Below are 16,443 nucleotides of genomic sequence, written 5' to 3' on the forward strand. Positions count from 1 at the left end.
CCACTACTGCGTATGAGAATGTTTTGTAAAACAAGAACCTTGAATAATAACTCATAGATGTTTGGCATGTGCGTTCTGTATTTGAAAACCCACTGTGATTAACTCCACAGTGCATTCAAAGACGTTCAATATCATCTCATGTTATTTCTCTGCGGTGTTAAATATTTGTTTGTAACATCACTGATTTATTCTTATCCCACATGTCAAATCAAATCACTCCGCCAAAAGGAGTCAGGCACAATTCACCTCTGCCTGTTGACATTGTGGTAAAAACATCAGTTTCTGACATCAGTAAACAACATGGAGGATTGTTTGAATGTTAATCTTTGATGGAGAGCATAAAACTTTGGATTCTGTACATAATTGCTCACTAGTCACTAGCAAAGAAAAGAATAATAGAAACAGCAAGGGAGGATAAAAAAAACAACAAGTGAAGTGGCTGAATTAATGAGACGTCCACCGAATTGAAGAAAACAGACACAAAGGAAACCGCAACATAGAATGAGCTTTCAGGAATGGTTGAAGGAGAAGAAAACGGAAACAGACTTAAAAAGTTGCCAGAAGACCTTAGCCAGGTGTTCCAGTCTAATTATGCATCATTTAAAATGTAAATAAAGGTCTATCTTTCTATCTAAACAACCAAGTGACAACGCAGATGGTTTGACTTCACAGTGAATTAAACTGTTGGGTGTAAACTTAATGCATCCCACAAGTAGATTGTTAAGAACAAACAATGTCCATGGACGTGCCACCAACAGTGCAGTTCAGTCCATAGGGACCTGGCTTGGGGACCGGAGGGTTGCCGGTTCAAGTCCCATTATATAGACAACATTTGACAAGTGGATTGGTGTCTGGAGAGCTGCTGGTCCATTTGCCTGGGCACTGCGGAGGTGCCCTTGAGTAAGATACTGAATCCCAAACTTCTCATGTTGAGTGCCCCTAGCATGTTTGTGCATGGTTGTATGTATATCAAACTATGTGTGTAGCATGATTACAAAAAAAAAAAGAACACAAGTGAACAAATTGAATTTCCCATATGGGGATTAATAAAGTATTGCTTTATCAATTACCTATACCTTAATTCTCAGGGACTACTTTTTCAGTTGTATAAATAAGTCATTTTTAAATAAATAAATGTATATTTAAATTATTTAATTAGATAGATAGATAGATAGATAGATAGATAGATAGATAGATAGATAGATAGATAGATAGATAGATAGATAGATAGATAGATAGATAGATAGATAGATAGATAGATAGATAGATAGATAGATAGATCTTTATTTGTCCTTATAAGGAGATTTGTTGTCACCGTCTGTACAAGAATACATGAATAAAACACAAATAAACAATAAACATCCACCCAGCCTCACAACAATGGTGCACATCATCCCACATATATATACACAGACACATATAAACACACCGGACACATATAAATACACTGAACACATTACATGCCGATGGGACAAAGCTTCTACCAAACCGGGCTCGCCTACAGTATGGGGATCTGTATCTGCGACCAGATGGGAGTAGTGTGAAGACTGAGTAGAGGGGGTGTTGGGGGTCCAGTGTTATAGTGCATGCTCTGCGTATGATGGCTCTGTTGTTGAGGTCAGACAGACAACTCGTTCGTCTTTAATTGGTAGACAGATGATAAAAACAGTCATCTTTGGTCCCTGTCAGGATTCTAATCCCCATAACCACCTGGTGACTAAACATTATCCCTTCCATGGCACAAATGTTCACTGCTGATAACCTTTGGAAGCTAGTTGCTAATGTTAGCATTCATGACTGAAAACTTCAAGATCCCTGACAGTTCAAAACTCAAGAATGAATAGTTGAGTCAATAGGTAATGGAAACAAACGTGTGGTTGGTGACAAATGATTCAATTTGAAACTCTTAAAAATGCCACTGATACTCATTTTTCTCTTTCAGAACCATTTAACTTCTGTGTCTTCTTGCAGATAAAAGCTTCTCCTCCAGGTTTCAGGAGAAGAAAGAGACAGAAAAATGTGACCGCACATGTGTTCACTGAAAGCCGGTCAAACCACACTGACAGCGGCATCAAAGCAGAAGCAGCAGCAGCAGCAGCAGCCGGTAAGCTGCCATATTGTGCAATGTCCCTGTAATAAAACACCAGCCAGTAATTTTCATCTTCCCCTTTATGTTTGCTTTGTGTGTGCTCTTAAATGTAATGTTTTTTTCTGATTTGATACGAGTAATGAAGGTTGCTCTCTTGACCCTTTTTTTGTTTTTATCATAATTTGTACAAAAAAGAGCTCCCTTTTAAAAAGGTGACCTCTTCGGAGGCTATTAAACCAAAGGTGTGTTTGTTTGTATTGTGTGACTCATACACATACCTTCACCTGTTACACCTACAAAGACAAACCATCTAGTAACAGCTAAACAACAAATGGAGCAACAGCAGAGCTTTGTTGCAGAAATAGACCTGTTAGATGTATTTGAACAAATCACGGCTGAACCTGGTCGTCAAGTCAAAAAAACACCTGAACAAATGTAGTTAAATCTGAAAGACTTATGGATATATCATAAAGACAAGGAGCTCCTGTGAATCTTCAGGAAGACAACAAAAGTTCCCACAACTGAGGTTGTTTGCAGTGATTTGTTGGCAGATGTAACCACAGTGTTGTTACTGACAGAATTCAAAACAGGCATGAAAGAGAGACAGGAAAAGGGACATGGACTCACCTAGTCATTGACTTTAAATCCCAACACAGGAAAGAAGGCACCAGGAGCTGGAAAAGAGTCCAACTGTGCTGTTTTCCTCTCTTTCTACTCTCCTTTCTGCCTATGTTCCCCCCCCAACAACTCTATCTCTCTTTCTCTCTCTGTCGCTCTCCATTGATTGATCAGTCATGCCTGCTGTAACATGTAGTGTAGTGAGAGGGAAAGGTGTGTCCGCATTACCTGTACTGCCTCTGACCTGGCAGTGTGTCAACATCCTCACATGTTGAGAGAGGAATTCCATCTGTGTCGTGTTAAAGGGTTATTCCACCTAAAGTAGGATTGTAAGGCTTCTAGAGCTGATTTATGATGAAAAACATAAACAGCAGGATCTTCTGATCCCCTTTGTAAGTTATATTCCCTAAAAACAAACATACTAAATGTCATTAGGGGGATTTGACCCAAATATTAGGGCCTGAAGTAACTGCTTACAATGTCATTCTAAAAGTGATGGTTTGATGAATCTGAACCATAATGTCCCCAAAAAATCAAAATGAGTTGTTTAAGTGATGGGTGGATGAACTGGTGGATGGATTGATAGATGGATGATGGACGGACAAACTGCTGGATGGCTGGCTGGATCGATGGCTGGCTGGATCGATGGATGGACGGACGGACAAACTGCTGTCTGGATGGATGGATGGATGGATGGATGGATGGATGGATGGATGGATGGATGGATGGACGGACGGACGGACAAACTGCTGTCTGGATTGATGGATGGATGGATGGACGGACGGACGGACAAACTGCTGTCTGGATGGATGGACGGACGGACGGACGGACGGACGGACGGACAAACTGCTGTCTGGATTGATTGATGGATGGATGGATGGATGGATGGATGGATGGATGGACGGACGGACGGACAAACTTCTGTCTGGATGGATGGATGGATGATGGATTGATAGATGGACTAATGGGTGGATATATGGATTAATAAACTGATGGATAAACAGATATACTGATGGATGGATTGATGGATGGATGGACTATTTGATGAACTGATGGATGATTGGACAGATAAACTGATGGATGAACTGATGAAAATATGGATGGATGGATTAAACAATGGGATGGATAGATGGACTAAAGAATAAACTGCTGGATGGATGGGTAGATGGATGTATGGATGTATAAACTGATGAAGGTAAGGATAGATTGACTAATGGATGGATTTATGAACTGCTGGATGGATGGATGGATGGATGGATGGATGGATGGATGGATGGATGGATGGATGGATGGATGGATCGCTGGATGAACTGATGAAGATAAAGATAGATTGACTAATGGATGGATGTATAGATTAATAAACTGATGGATAAACAGATACAGTATACTGATGGATGAAGGGATAGATTGGTGGATGGATGAAATGATGGATGGATGAAATGATGGATGGATGAACTATTTGATGAACTGATGGATGTATAAACCAGTGGATTGATGAACTGATGAAAATATGGGTGGATGGATTAAATAAAGGGGATTGATAGATGAACTAAAGGATAAACTGCTGGATGGATGGGTAGACGGAAGGATGGATGGATGAACTGATGAAGATATGGATAGATGGATGGATTGATAAACTGATGGATGGATGAACTGATGAAGATAAGGATAGACGGACTAATGTAATGGATGTTTAGATTAATGAACTGATGTATGTACGGGTGGATAAACAGATATTCTGATGGATAGATGGATGAACTGATTAATAAACAGATATACTGATGGACGGATGAAAATAATCAGATGGATAGATAGACTTATGGAGAAAATTGTGGATGGATGAACTGATCGACTGACTGATAAATGGATGGATGCTTGAATGGATGAACTGATGAAGGGATGTGTGAATACATTAAATAATGGGATGGATAGACTGATGGAAGTATTGATGTTTTTCTTTTATTAACTGATGGAACATTATGACTGTTTTAACTGACTCATGGTCAATTCTTAATCCTTGTTTCCTTGATTTTGAATCTTGTTTTTACTTCGGGTTACCCTTTTAATCTTGAGCACCAAATCTACCTACAGGTACAAAATAACGTCACCGAACCTAAACAACCAACGAACATCCATGTAGCAGAATTGTGTTGTGATTTGACTCTGACCTCCCTAGCAGGGGGAAAGCTTGCTTTAGGGAGCCCCCTAGTGGTCAGAGCTAGTACTTACAATTAAAGCATAGCACTCTTCTAACAAGGTAAACCGGTTAGCCCTAGTGTAATACATAAGACAGAAAACTATAGAACAGAAGACACAAAGAAATCTTGAGCACAATCTTTGCTTTTATTGTTGAAAAAAGATTTGTCAGAATAAAAATACTTGAGACACCCAAAGTGAATTAGTAAGAACTTGATCATGAAATATCACATGTAAACAATTATTAGGCAAAAAAGTCATTTGACAATGTGCTTTCAGAATCATTATTTCCCTCCACCTTTTTGATTCCTTTTTTTATTCTGTCATGGCTCCTCTCCTGTAAAGTGCACTATGAGTAGTGTTGGTGGTACCTTAAGTAATTATCTTAATTACAAACATTACAAGGTGATTGTGATGAACAAGTTATCACAGACAGTATCAAACTAATAAAGTAATGTCACCATACCCGGAAAATCCCCTTTTAGCCTCTTTGCTCTCATTGTTTTGGTTTCCAGGACATCAAACTCGTTTGTTTTTTTCACCTTGTACCTTGCCTGACAAGCTGTTTTGTTCAATTAACCTGCTGTAAGCTCCCTGTGCAGCTTCAGGCTGGTAAAGTGACTAGCTCGTTGGCACCATAAAATATTTAGCAGCATTAGTTTCAGACATTTTCCTCTGAATGTAGTGGGGACAAAAACAGAGCTAAAAGGAGGAATATCAGTGGCCAAGGTTACATGATGTTTTTTAATTAGGGTTTAATTATTCAGAATTAAACCCTGGACACCCCCTCTACTCATTCTTCACACTGCTCCCTATCACAGCTTTAATGTAGTTTTCCCCTTGTTGAAGACAGCATTGGCTGCCTTGACCGCTGCCTCCATTGGTGTCGCTGCTCCTTCAGCAGCGTCATGTCCAATGATTCCACCGATGACTGCACCGGTTGTAGTTAAGCCAGCTGTAGTCACACCAGCAACCACCCCTACAGCTGCCAGACCTGCTGCTTCCACTCCACCTACTGCTGCTGCTGCAGCACCTCCTGCTGCTGGGAGCCTTTTTAAGGTTTTCATTAGGAATCCAGAGTTATGAAAAGCTGTGATAACTATTCCAACCATCGCTGCTATGCCAAATAAAGCGCCCACCACTGCTCCTGTACCAATACCTGCCAGTTGGATCAAAAGCTTGTCATTAACTCTGCTTTTCGCTTCTTCTCTGATCTCTTTCACGGACATGCAACCCACAGACTGTCTTATGCTTTTGACCTCTTTCTGTATCTCGTTCTCAACCACTTCAAACATCCTATTTATGTAGAAGTCTCCTTTGTTTTCCATCACCATCCCGTCTATTGTGTTGAGTAGCTCCTCAACCTGGAGCGGGTTGCTTCGGTAGTTATTCTCCACTTTGTTTTGCCAGTATTTGTTATCAATGACATGGCACCTTCCTCTGCACTTCTTCACCAGATCACTGAGATTCTTATTCTGACTGACAAACTCCTCAATTTTCACCCCTTTAGGGAGCTGGTCCCCGTGAGTGAAGACAATGACAGCATATTTAAGAGCATCTTCAGAGAAATACTGGCATATTTTCTCGATGACAGCCTGCTCCTGCTGGGTGAACTTCTCCACTTTGAGCACAATGAGGAAAGCATGGGGCCCAGGAGCGCACTCAGTGATACAGCTCACTATCTCAGGCTTCATCTCCTCCTCAGACCTCTCTGCGTCGAACAAACCAGGGGTGTCGATCAACGTGATGCTTCTTCCGTTGACGGATCTGGTTTCTGCTTGACATGTTCTTGTTCCAGAGTTCGGGGTATGGTTTGTGGTGAACAGTTTCTCTCCGAATATGGTGTTAGCTAGGTTGCTCTTTCCAGATCCTGTTTTTCCCAGCAGCACAATCCTCTTTGTTGCAGACTCTATGAGAGGATAAGAGTTGAGACATTTTTTTACAGAAACGGCAGCAAGTAGGGCTGGGCAACAATTCAATAACAATAATTATCGGGATATAATTTCTTTCAATATAAAAATGACAAATGTTGAAAAAAAAGGTGATATATTTAAACTTGTAATTACACTCCCTAACCACTAGAAAGGCAGGGGGCGCTTACGTGCCGTAAACGCTAGTTTGCCACATTAGACAGAAGTAGAAGACGACATTGAACAGCCAATCATGTCGCAGGGTAAGAGATAAGGGGGGTTAAAGGCATGTGGAGCGGATTGTAAACACAGCTGACTCCAGCGACAGCGACTCTGAAGAAACCTAGCAACTCAAAGCAGAGTCGTCAGTCTATCACTGCGTCAACTCGGCGTTAACTATTACATCCAACACGTCCAATGTCCACCGTGACCATCGAGAAAATCTCATCTTACACAAAAGACCTGCTTCCTGATAACACTGTCAAAAATGATGGATTCAGGGGGGCGCTGGTGGCCTAGCGGTCTAAGCGCCCCACATACAGAGGCTACAGTCCTCGTCGCAGGGGTTGCCGGTTCGATTCCCGGCCGGTCAACCATTTCCTGCATGTCGTCCCCCACTCTCTACTCCCCACATTTCCTGTCTCTCTTCAGCTGTCCTCTCAAATAAAGGCAAAAGGCCAAAAAATATAACTTTAAAAAAAAAAAAAAAAAAAATGATGGATTCAGAGAACGAAATCCAAATCAAGACCAAAAGCCTGCCTTTAAGTATACACGAAATAATGTTTTGATATGTATTGCGATATTTATTGATATGGACTGATATGAAATATGTTATCGTGATACATTTTTTTTCAATATCGCCCAGCTCTAGTAGCAAGTGCAGAAAGGAGTAACAAGAACACCCTGTATTATAACATTAATACAAAAATCATTTTACAAAATGTGGATTTGCTTGTTTGTGTCTGTTTTGACATTCCCTGTTGATAAAGCAGTACCTCTTATGTCTTACTGATTTTTTGTCCTGATCAAGTATACAATATTTAAAACAAAAATCTTATTCTTCTGTCTTCAGGTATATCCAAATATATCACTCATCAAGATTGTAACTATAGAGAATTATTACCCGGCTTTCTTACTGATCTTCCGGTTGTGTGAGATGCTTGATTCTGATTGGTCAGAACCCCTCAACAATGGTTATTAACTTTCACTAACATGAGCAACACCAGAGGCAAACTGATCACACGCCATCTCAAATCAATCCACGGAAAAGAGTTATCCGCCTACGGACTGATAATGACCCAGTTGCACTCCCAAGCTGACACCTGACCACGTACACGTGCTTATTTTCTCAATAAGAACGAGTAGACAGAAAACTGGACACTGTGAATCTAAAATATGTTTCTGTACAGTTCCCTTGTTGAAGTCTGAGTCTTCACTTTTATGACTGTATGTCCGCAGAGATTATGAGCCTGCTCCACACGATGTTTAACGTTTTGAACACCTCAATAAGATCTGTAGCTATTCAATACTGTAAGTTATATACATTGTGTCGTGAAGGAAAATTTGAAACGCATTTGGCATTGTTTTTGACATGGAAAACTTTTACGTTTTTTTAATGATTAATCAATAATTGATTGTTAACATTTCCAAAGATCCATCACGGAAAATACTTGAAATTTGCATCCCTAATTTATACATGCCACAAGAGTGAATTACAATATTTTGCTCCCACATAAATGTTGATACCTACCATGATACCATTGCTGAACTTTGTCCGTGCATTCTTTTGGTTGGAAATCCTCCTGGACCAACTTAAAGATCTGCAGAGAAGTGGAAGTACAGGGTTTCATACAGTATTACAAAGACTTTACTGGTTAACTATGTCAGCAATAAGCAACAATGACATTTACATTCAAGCCAATAATAATTCCTATCATTTTGAATAACTGTTTCTTGGTATATACCCAGGGGATGTGTGTGTTCAGTCGATTAAACGATGAGTCAGTTAGACAAATTCTTGATATTTGTTTGTATTGTTGGCCAGAAATGCTGGTCATATTTTGTGTCTAGGTTGCATCTGGGTTGTCAACCTCTGTGCAACCTCTAAAGATTTGTTCAAGGGTGCAAAAACAAGCCTTTATGTTGTGAGTACAATGCGTTCCCATTACCTCATAAGCACTTTCATCATCAGGGTGGATAACGATCCGGACAGAGAGCGGCGTTTTGCTGGCTTGTTCTTGTTCAAATGCATGAACCTCCTCCAGTAGAATCCTGGCAACCAAGGTGTCAGGGAACTGCAGGGCAATTCCAGCCCCGAGGACAGGGAGGGCAACTGAACCAAATCCTCTTCTGTCACATAACATTAGTGTTTGGTTGATGCTGCTCCTGAGAACCTGGAAAGGTCAACATTTAAAAATTTGAAAAATTGTTCTCCCGGACGGACATCAAAAGTTAAAGGTCCCATATAATAGTAGTTGTATCTTTTCACAACATGTGCTTTTAGCAAAGGTTTTTGAATTAAGTTGCAATAAATATCACAATTCAGGCTCTGTGGAAGACCTACAGTCTCTTAGTTTCTAACCTCCTTATCCATTCAGTGATCTTAGTGCTATTATTACGGGGCGCAGCACTGGTTGTCTGAGGAGAGATGGTGCAGACAGATGTATTCTGTCTCATTCCAGTCCCATAAAGACAAATTAAAGTGAGTACGCTTGGCAGAAAAGGTGAGTTTTGAGGCGGGATTTGAAGGTGGTGGGAGAGGTGGAAATTTGTACGTCCTGGGGGAGAGAGTTCCAGAGGCGGGGGGGCGAGCAACTGAAGGCTCTCGACCTCATAGTGGTCAAGCGAGCAGGTGGGAGGGTGAGTTGGGTTGAAGAGGAGGACCAGAATCTGATGTCATGAAGACAGTCGGAAAGGGAGGTGGGAGGGAGGGAGGAGGTGGGTTTGGTGGACAGGTAAAGATGGGTGTCATCCGGGTAGCAATGGAATTGGATGTGATGTTTACAAAAGTGCATCACTGAATGGCTCATCTGCTGTTGTGTCACAAACTGCTGGTAAAGATGATTTAATAAGGATCAGCAGAACAAGCCTTGTACTGACCTTCACTGTTGAAGCAATATGAGGTGAAAAAGCAAGCACATTATTATCAAATAACAAAGCAACCACTTCTTTCTCTGGTTCTCTGGTGAATGTCGACATTTTGGGCAGTTTTAGCAACCAACCACAGAGCAGTTGGTGTGTCTGACTCTAACCTTTAAAATATTGCCTCTGCAACATCAAAGCAAAACCACAATAACCAAGGAGGAAGTGGAATCGCTTTGAAAGACTGGCATGGAAATCACAACTGTCATAAAATCACCACAGAGACCTTTTCTCTCCACACTGTCTCAAGGATGACTTAAGTATATATGTATAGGCAAGGAAAACCACATTTTCATCATATGGGACATTTTTTAGATGGAGCTGAAAATATGTTCCCTAATTTGTACCTGGACTGCAGTTCCATCATCGTCGTTATCCCAGGGCACGAGGTTGAGGAAGAACACTGCATCAGATTGCAGTCCAGGCAAGTCCTCCACCAGGACTGTGTCACCAGGCATTGTTTCCTCTCCTGCTTCCTCTCTGAACCTGGCAGTCAGATGAGGTCCAACCGTTTTGAAAAGACTGTTTCCGACCCGGGTGGAGAGAGGATCATGGCCAACCATTGGCGTCGCTATTGCATCCACCTGTTGAGAGAAGATGTTTGAAAAATTAGAGGAGGTGTTTAATTCCCTTATAATTCTTTGTAGTAAATTCTCAAGTTCTTACCTTCTGGGTCTCAATGGTTCCTTGAACGATCTCCACATGGACACCACCCCCAGCAGCTCTAGCTTCGTCATGGACCGAAGCATCCAGTGGGAACTTGTAATCTACTGGTTCACTTTTTTCTGTAGTTACCCCGCTGAGAATCCTGTCACATGCTTCCTGCATCGCCCTCACCACCTCCTCCCTGTCATCAATCAGGATGATTTTGCTCAGACTTCGTCCTCCCTGACTGCCAAACTGTTTAACAGCAGTCACGATGGCCTCAGAGCACACATCGTCAGGGACACCAAATTCCCCTGAGCTGATACAAGGCAAGGCAATGGACTTGAACTCGTATATTTCTGATAAATTCAGAGCAGATTGGACTGTTTTTTCCAGCAAGACCCTCTCTCTTCCCCCTGCTTTTCCAGCTATTGGCCCAACAGCGTGCAGCAGTTTCTTACAGTTCAAGTTCCCGCCTGTGGTCTCCACTACATCACCTGTAGGTATTTTCCCATAACAATTTACCAAGATGTTGCTCTCTTGCTGTACCTCAGGGCCACCTGCTTGGCTCAGTGCAGCAGCAACCCCACCACAGTGGTCCAAATCTTCATTGGCAGCATTCACAAGGGCATCAGCATTCTGTTTGGTGATGTCCCCCTGACAAACCAGGACTTGAAGCCCTTCTTGGAGGTGGTAGCTAGCAACTACTGTGTTTCCTTCACTTAAACTTGAAGATGCCCAATTCAAGGCTACACTTAGAGGGTCATCGTCCCTATGGGAGCTCTTGAAATATCTTACTGACCTGTGATCGTCAGTAAAGACTCTGTCCTTACCAAGGGAGTCCAAATAAGGGGCCGGCCAGTCCTTGATCTCGGTCACTTTGCTGGATGGACCTTCAGTCTCATCCACTGGCCCAAAGGAAGATGTCAAAGAACGGATCTGCAGTAGTTGGGCAGAACACTGGTCCAAATTAAACTGATCAACAACTTCACAAAGCATTTCAAATTCTTCAGTGTGGCCAACTAAGCACACCTTGTTGTCAGAGCCGAACAAAACCTGAGCTCTACATTGCCCTTGGTTCAACTCAAAAGTCTTACACTCAAGGGTTTCCTGAAGCTCAGGCAGCACAGCGGAGCAATAACGGATGTCAATATTGATTTCCTTGAACTCTTCATGCAATTGTTTTTCTGTGTGATCCAGTTTGTCGGCAGACAGGGTGAAAATACATATCTCTGTGACTCTTAACTCTATTTCCACCTCGTCATGAACCCCTAAAAACTCAGCGAGCACCCCTGGTTCTCCATAAGCCTTCCACAAGAAGGCCAAAAAGTGTTGGCTCACATCAGAAACTGACCTCTCTAAGACTAATGTCTCCTCCTTAGAGATCCAATCTCCAGCCTTGATCATCTCATCCACTGGACCTTCCAAAACTAACTGACCGGCATAATCCTGTGTGACATTCACTCCAGGAAAATTTCGCCCCAAATGATGCTCAATCTTTTTCCAGAGGAGGCGGAGTTTGGCCTTCTCTAATCTGCAAATTCTGGTTTGCTTCTCCCTGACACTCGACCTGTCATCTAGATTCATCAACATGGCATTCACATGGTATTGTTGCCCGACAACAACAGCCTTCCCATCCTCGCTGTACACCTTCACCTCATCTGTGGTCAGAGAGGAGCTGTGGGGCTGAAGCAGAGCTTCTGCTTTGAGAGGGTCCACCTCATGATGGCACAGGTAGCCATCAAAGAGTTGGTCCACCTCTACTTTCCAACTTGTTTCACCATCAGGTTGAGCTACACTCGTGACTAAAACCCTTCCCTCCTCTAGGTGAAGCTGAGCAGAGCAGGAAACTGAGGTGAGTAATTTTTGTAGTTCTTCCAAAGCTTTGGGACTTTCCTTCAGGTAACGGAGGAGGTAAGGATCAAGGTGTAGTGCATATTCTTCGCCTCCAGATGGAGATGTTGAGGCAGGATTGGCTGGTAGGTTCTGCATTGAGGAGAGATATCCACATCATGACTGAGTTGTTATGCAGTATATCACCTTAACAATATCTTATATCCTTTGTACATGCTATGTGATTTGTAAATGCAAATTTAGCTTTTAAATTCACTTCATTTCTGACTTTAAGAAATTATGTGCTAACCTGTAGTGGAGCTGTGAATTCCTGATTTGCAGCTGAAGCGCTGATGGTAGAGGTGCGAGCTTCAAGGCTGTCTCGGACAGTTAACACCACTTGACCATCTGCAAGCTCCACAACATGCTGACATCTCTGCAGGACTCTCTGCTGAACTAAGACATAAAAAATGACAGTGATGTTATTGTATGTCTTGAAAAAGTGAATGTACAGTAAGTGTTTTTGTTACCCTTACTACCCCCAAATCTGGAGAAGCGGTTTGCTTTTGTTCATCTGTATTTTCTTTTTATCTAACATCTCTCCTCAAAATTTCAATTATATTTCCAGTGTGTTAAAATAAGCTACTCTGAGCCTGCCTTTTCTGTGTGGATTGTGCACCAGTTTTGCACCAATGACACTGCAAAGGTTCACAAGGCTCAAAGGTGTCACCTTCAATAATAATGATAAAACAAAGCAAACTAATACATGGAGTCAGTGCACACTCTGCTGGACAAACTATGGTAACACAGAGCAAACGAACTGATGTATTAAAATGCATTAAATCTGTGTCAAAAGGACTTAATATTGGCACATATCTCACTATGTCTACATGGATACTAATACATCAGTGATAGCCCAATATTAGCTGAATTATCAGCCATCTTTTATATCTGTCAAGATCTAGTGTGCACTGTTTCCATATTATTCCTAAAGTACATTTCTTCAAATACAATGAAATAATTTTAGTTCACTTTGTTATTTAAAACTTTCAACTTCTGGTTAATAATAGTTGTTTGATAATAATAATTGTCAATAATAATAATTGTTGATAATAACAATTGTCAATAATAATTGTTGATAATAGTAATTTTTCAATAAAAATAATTGTTAGTAATAATAATTGTTCAATAGTAATAATTTTTGATAATAATAATTGTCAATAATATTTGTTGAAATAATAATTGCTCGATAACAACAATTGTTGATACTAATAATTGTTCCATAATAATAATTGTTGATAATAATTGTCAATAATAATACCTGTTGATAATAATAACAATTGTCAATAATAATAATTGCTGATAATAAAAATTGTTCGATAATAAAAAATTGTTGATAATAATAATTGTCCAATAACAAAAATTTTAGTAATAATTGTGGATAATAATAATTGTTTGAAAATAATAATAATTGTGGATAATAATAATTGTGGATAATAATAATTGTTGTTTTTGGGTTTGCTATCATAACTTTTATTGTTGTTATCATTATTTTTTACCACTATTGTTGTTGTCATTACTGTTGTTGTCACTATTTCCATTGCTGTCATTATTTCATCATTAGACTGCTATTATGATAATACTATTTTTATTGTATTTATTTAATAATTCATTATTACTATCATTATTATTACTATTACTAATAATGTTTATTTACTTTTTATCATTATTACTACTATTTCTTACCTCCTCGTTTTCTTACTTGTCCATTTAAATACTTTTGATACGTTTTTTGTTTGTTTTTTTTATAAATGAATGATTTTTAATTGATGTTTGGTCTATCTGTTTAGTATTTATTATTTAGCTCAACCCCTTCCTAAGATATGTAGCCAACATTTTCTCCCACTTCTTCAAAGTTAGATATTTTGGGGAGGACGCTCAGATTTCCTCTGGGCATGACCACCCCTGACCGACCCCTGGATCCGCCCCTGGGCAGCAGTGACATGAGTTTCATTTCCGTGGAAAGGGAAACTTGCTTATTGGTGTTTGTTTGTTTTGAAACTTAAGGATTCATTTTTTGATGTTAGACGTCCTAATAATATATATCCTATATCCTATTTAAAACACACAACAGAAAGCTCTTATCTTAAAATTGTACATCAGTTTTATGTCATTTTAATGTTAATAGAAGTTATAATCAATCATGGCGTACCGTCCGGACACTTGAAGGTAATGCTGTAGACGTTTTCAGTCGCGCGCGTCAGTGGTCCACACTCCCCTCCGCCTGATTTGCGCTTAACTCGGAAATATGTCTCTATTTTCGGCTTGTGTTCCTCCAGCAGGTGGTCACACTCCAGGTAAACAGGAAATCTGCAAATGTCAGCCATGGCTCGGCTCGTATGCGGGGCCGACACAATCACAACATCAGCTGCGTTCGGTATGAGACGCACTCTGTGGTGCCTGTCAGTGTTAAATGAACCCTGCGCCTCCTGGTGGAGGAAACATAAAATCACATGAGACTTCAGAACTAGTGATGGGAAGTTCGGCTCTTTTCAGAGAGTCGGCTCTTTTGACTCGCCTCCCAAAGAAGAACCAACTCTTTCGACTCCTGAACGGAAATCTCTGTGTTATTTTTGATAATTAAATCCATCATCTCACACAGAATTAGAAATGCTTGTTCATGCATTTATTTCCTCATGGCTTGACTACTGCAATTCTCTCTTCACCAGCCTAAATGAATCCTCTCTTCACCAACTACAATTAATTCAAAACGCTGCCGCAAGACTGTTAACCAGGTCCAGTAAAGCATCCCACATCACTCCCATCTTATTCTCCTTACACTGGCTGTCAATCAAATTCAGAATACAGTTTAAGATCCTCATATTAACATACAAAGCAATCCATCATCAAGCACCCTCATATATCTCCGACCTGCTCCACCCTTACATCCCCAGTAGACCCCTCAGATCCTCAGACCAGGGTCTGCTTGCTGTGCCTCGTGTCAGGCTTAAAACCAAGGGTGACCGTGCCTTTGAGCATGTGGCTCCATCTCTCTGGAACAGTCTTCCGTCCCAGGTGCGCTGTGCTGATTCGATTGAGACTTTTAAAAAGCAGCTTAAGACACATTTGTTTGTTATGGCTTTCGACCCTCCGTCGTAATTAGATGTCATTCTGTCTGCTTTCTTTATTATCTTATTTATTGCTCATTGTATTGTCTTGTTGACATTGATTCTCTGTAAAGCACTTTGTGACTCTGTCTGTGAAAGGTGCTGTCCTATACTAAATAAAGTTTACTTACTCTTGATTTAGGATCTTTTGTAGCCGTATATTTTACCTTAACTAATGGTTTGTGTGTTGAAAACCCTTTTACGTACAGTGTTTATATGAGAAGAAGATGTCTGACAATGCCTCTGCTTTATGTTGGTTTAACTGTGGCCATCGTGGCTCATTACTACATTTGCTATGGGAGTGTCCTGCTGTTAAGTCTTTGTGGTCAGAAGTGCATGCCGTCATGACAGGAATTTTGCATACTGTTCTTCCCTTCTCCCCTTCTGTTTGCATTTTGGGCTATAAGCCCCAGACTAAAACTAGCCCTGCTGTCACACGCCTGTGGGCCCTCGGGTGCCTTTCAGTTAAAGGTGACAAATGCAAAATCGACTTTTTAATGGTTCTCTACCTGAAATATGTTTCCCTGGCATGTCTACAAACCCCCCGAGAATGAAAAAAATCCATTCTGCCCCTGTTCTGATTCCTCCACCTTTCTGTAAATGTGTGCTGAAACGAGCCGTTTCGATGATTTTTATTTTTCATGGAAAAGTGCTAGCGCCAGTTAGCATGGCCACATAGCTACATGTTTGTAGCTGTGTACTAAGACACACGTCGACATACTGACAAATAAATCAACAAGAAACACTAAATCTGTGACCAATAGTTCAGAAAGGTCCTGCTGCAGGCGCCTCTCCCTCAGGATCAGATTCTGGATCAGATTCAGAGGGTTCAAGTAACGCGGGT

At 40.8% G+C, this 16,443-nt stretch overlaps 1 protein-coding gene across 1 annotated transcript; it reads right to left on the bottom strand.

The window, feature by feature from the left end:
- Positions 1-5,029: 5,029 nt before the first annotated feature.
- LOC117807633 (protein mono-ADP-ribosyltransferase PARP14-like) lies at positions 5,030-14,897 on the bottom strand. Its single transcript, XM_034676981.1, has 7 exons — positions 14,645-14,897; positions 12,743-12,888; positions 10,621-12,585; positions 10,302-10,538; positions 8,982-9,206; positions 8,564-8,633; positions 5,030-6,812 (listed from the first exon to the last, which is right to left on the bottom strand). Exons 1-7 carry the CDS (start codon positions 14,817-14,819, stop codon positions 5,719-5,721), a joined length of 3,912 nt encoding a protein of 1,303 aa, XP_034532872.1. The 5' UTR covers positions 14,820-14,897; the 3' UTR covers positions 5,030-5,718.
- Positions 14,898-16,443: the final 1,546 nt, after the last annotated feature.

The sequence above is a fragment of the Notolabrus celidotus genome, chromosome 23 (genome assembly GCF_009762535.1).
Source record: "Notolabrus celidotus isolate fNotCel1 chromosome 23, fNotCel1.pri, whole genome shotgun sequence".
Classification (NCBI taxonomy): Eukaryota; Metazoa; Chordata; class Actinopteri; order Labriformes; family Labridae; genus Notolabrus; species Notolabrus celidotus.

What these genes read in the sequence shown, in the direction of transcription:
- LOC117807633 (XM_034676981.1), bottom strand. Translation starts at nt 14,819, where the DNA reads ATGGCTGACATTTGCAGATTTCCTGTTTACCTGGAGTGTGACCACCTG. An exon ending in ATGATGGAACTGCAGTCCAG is followed by an intron (nt 9,207 to 10,301) that starts GTACAAATTAGG and finishes TGACCTTTCCAG; the next exon opens with GTTCTCAGGAGCAGCATCAA. An exon ending in ATGATGAAAGTGCTTATGAG is followed by an intron (nt 8,634 to 8,981) that starts GTAATGGGAACG and finishes ACTTCTCTGCAG; the next exon opens with ATCTTTAAGTTGGTCCAGGA.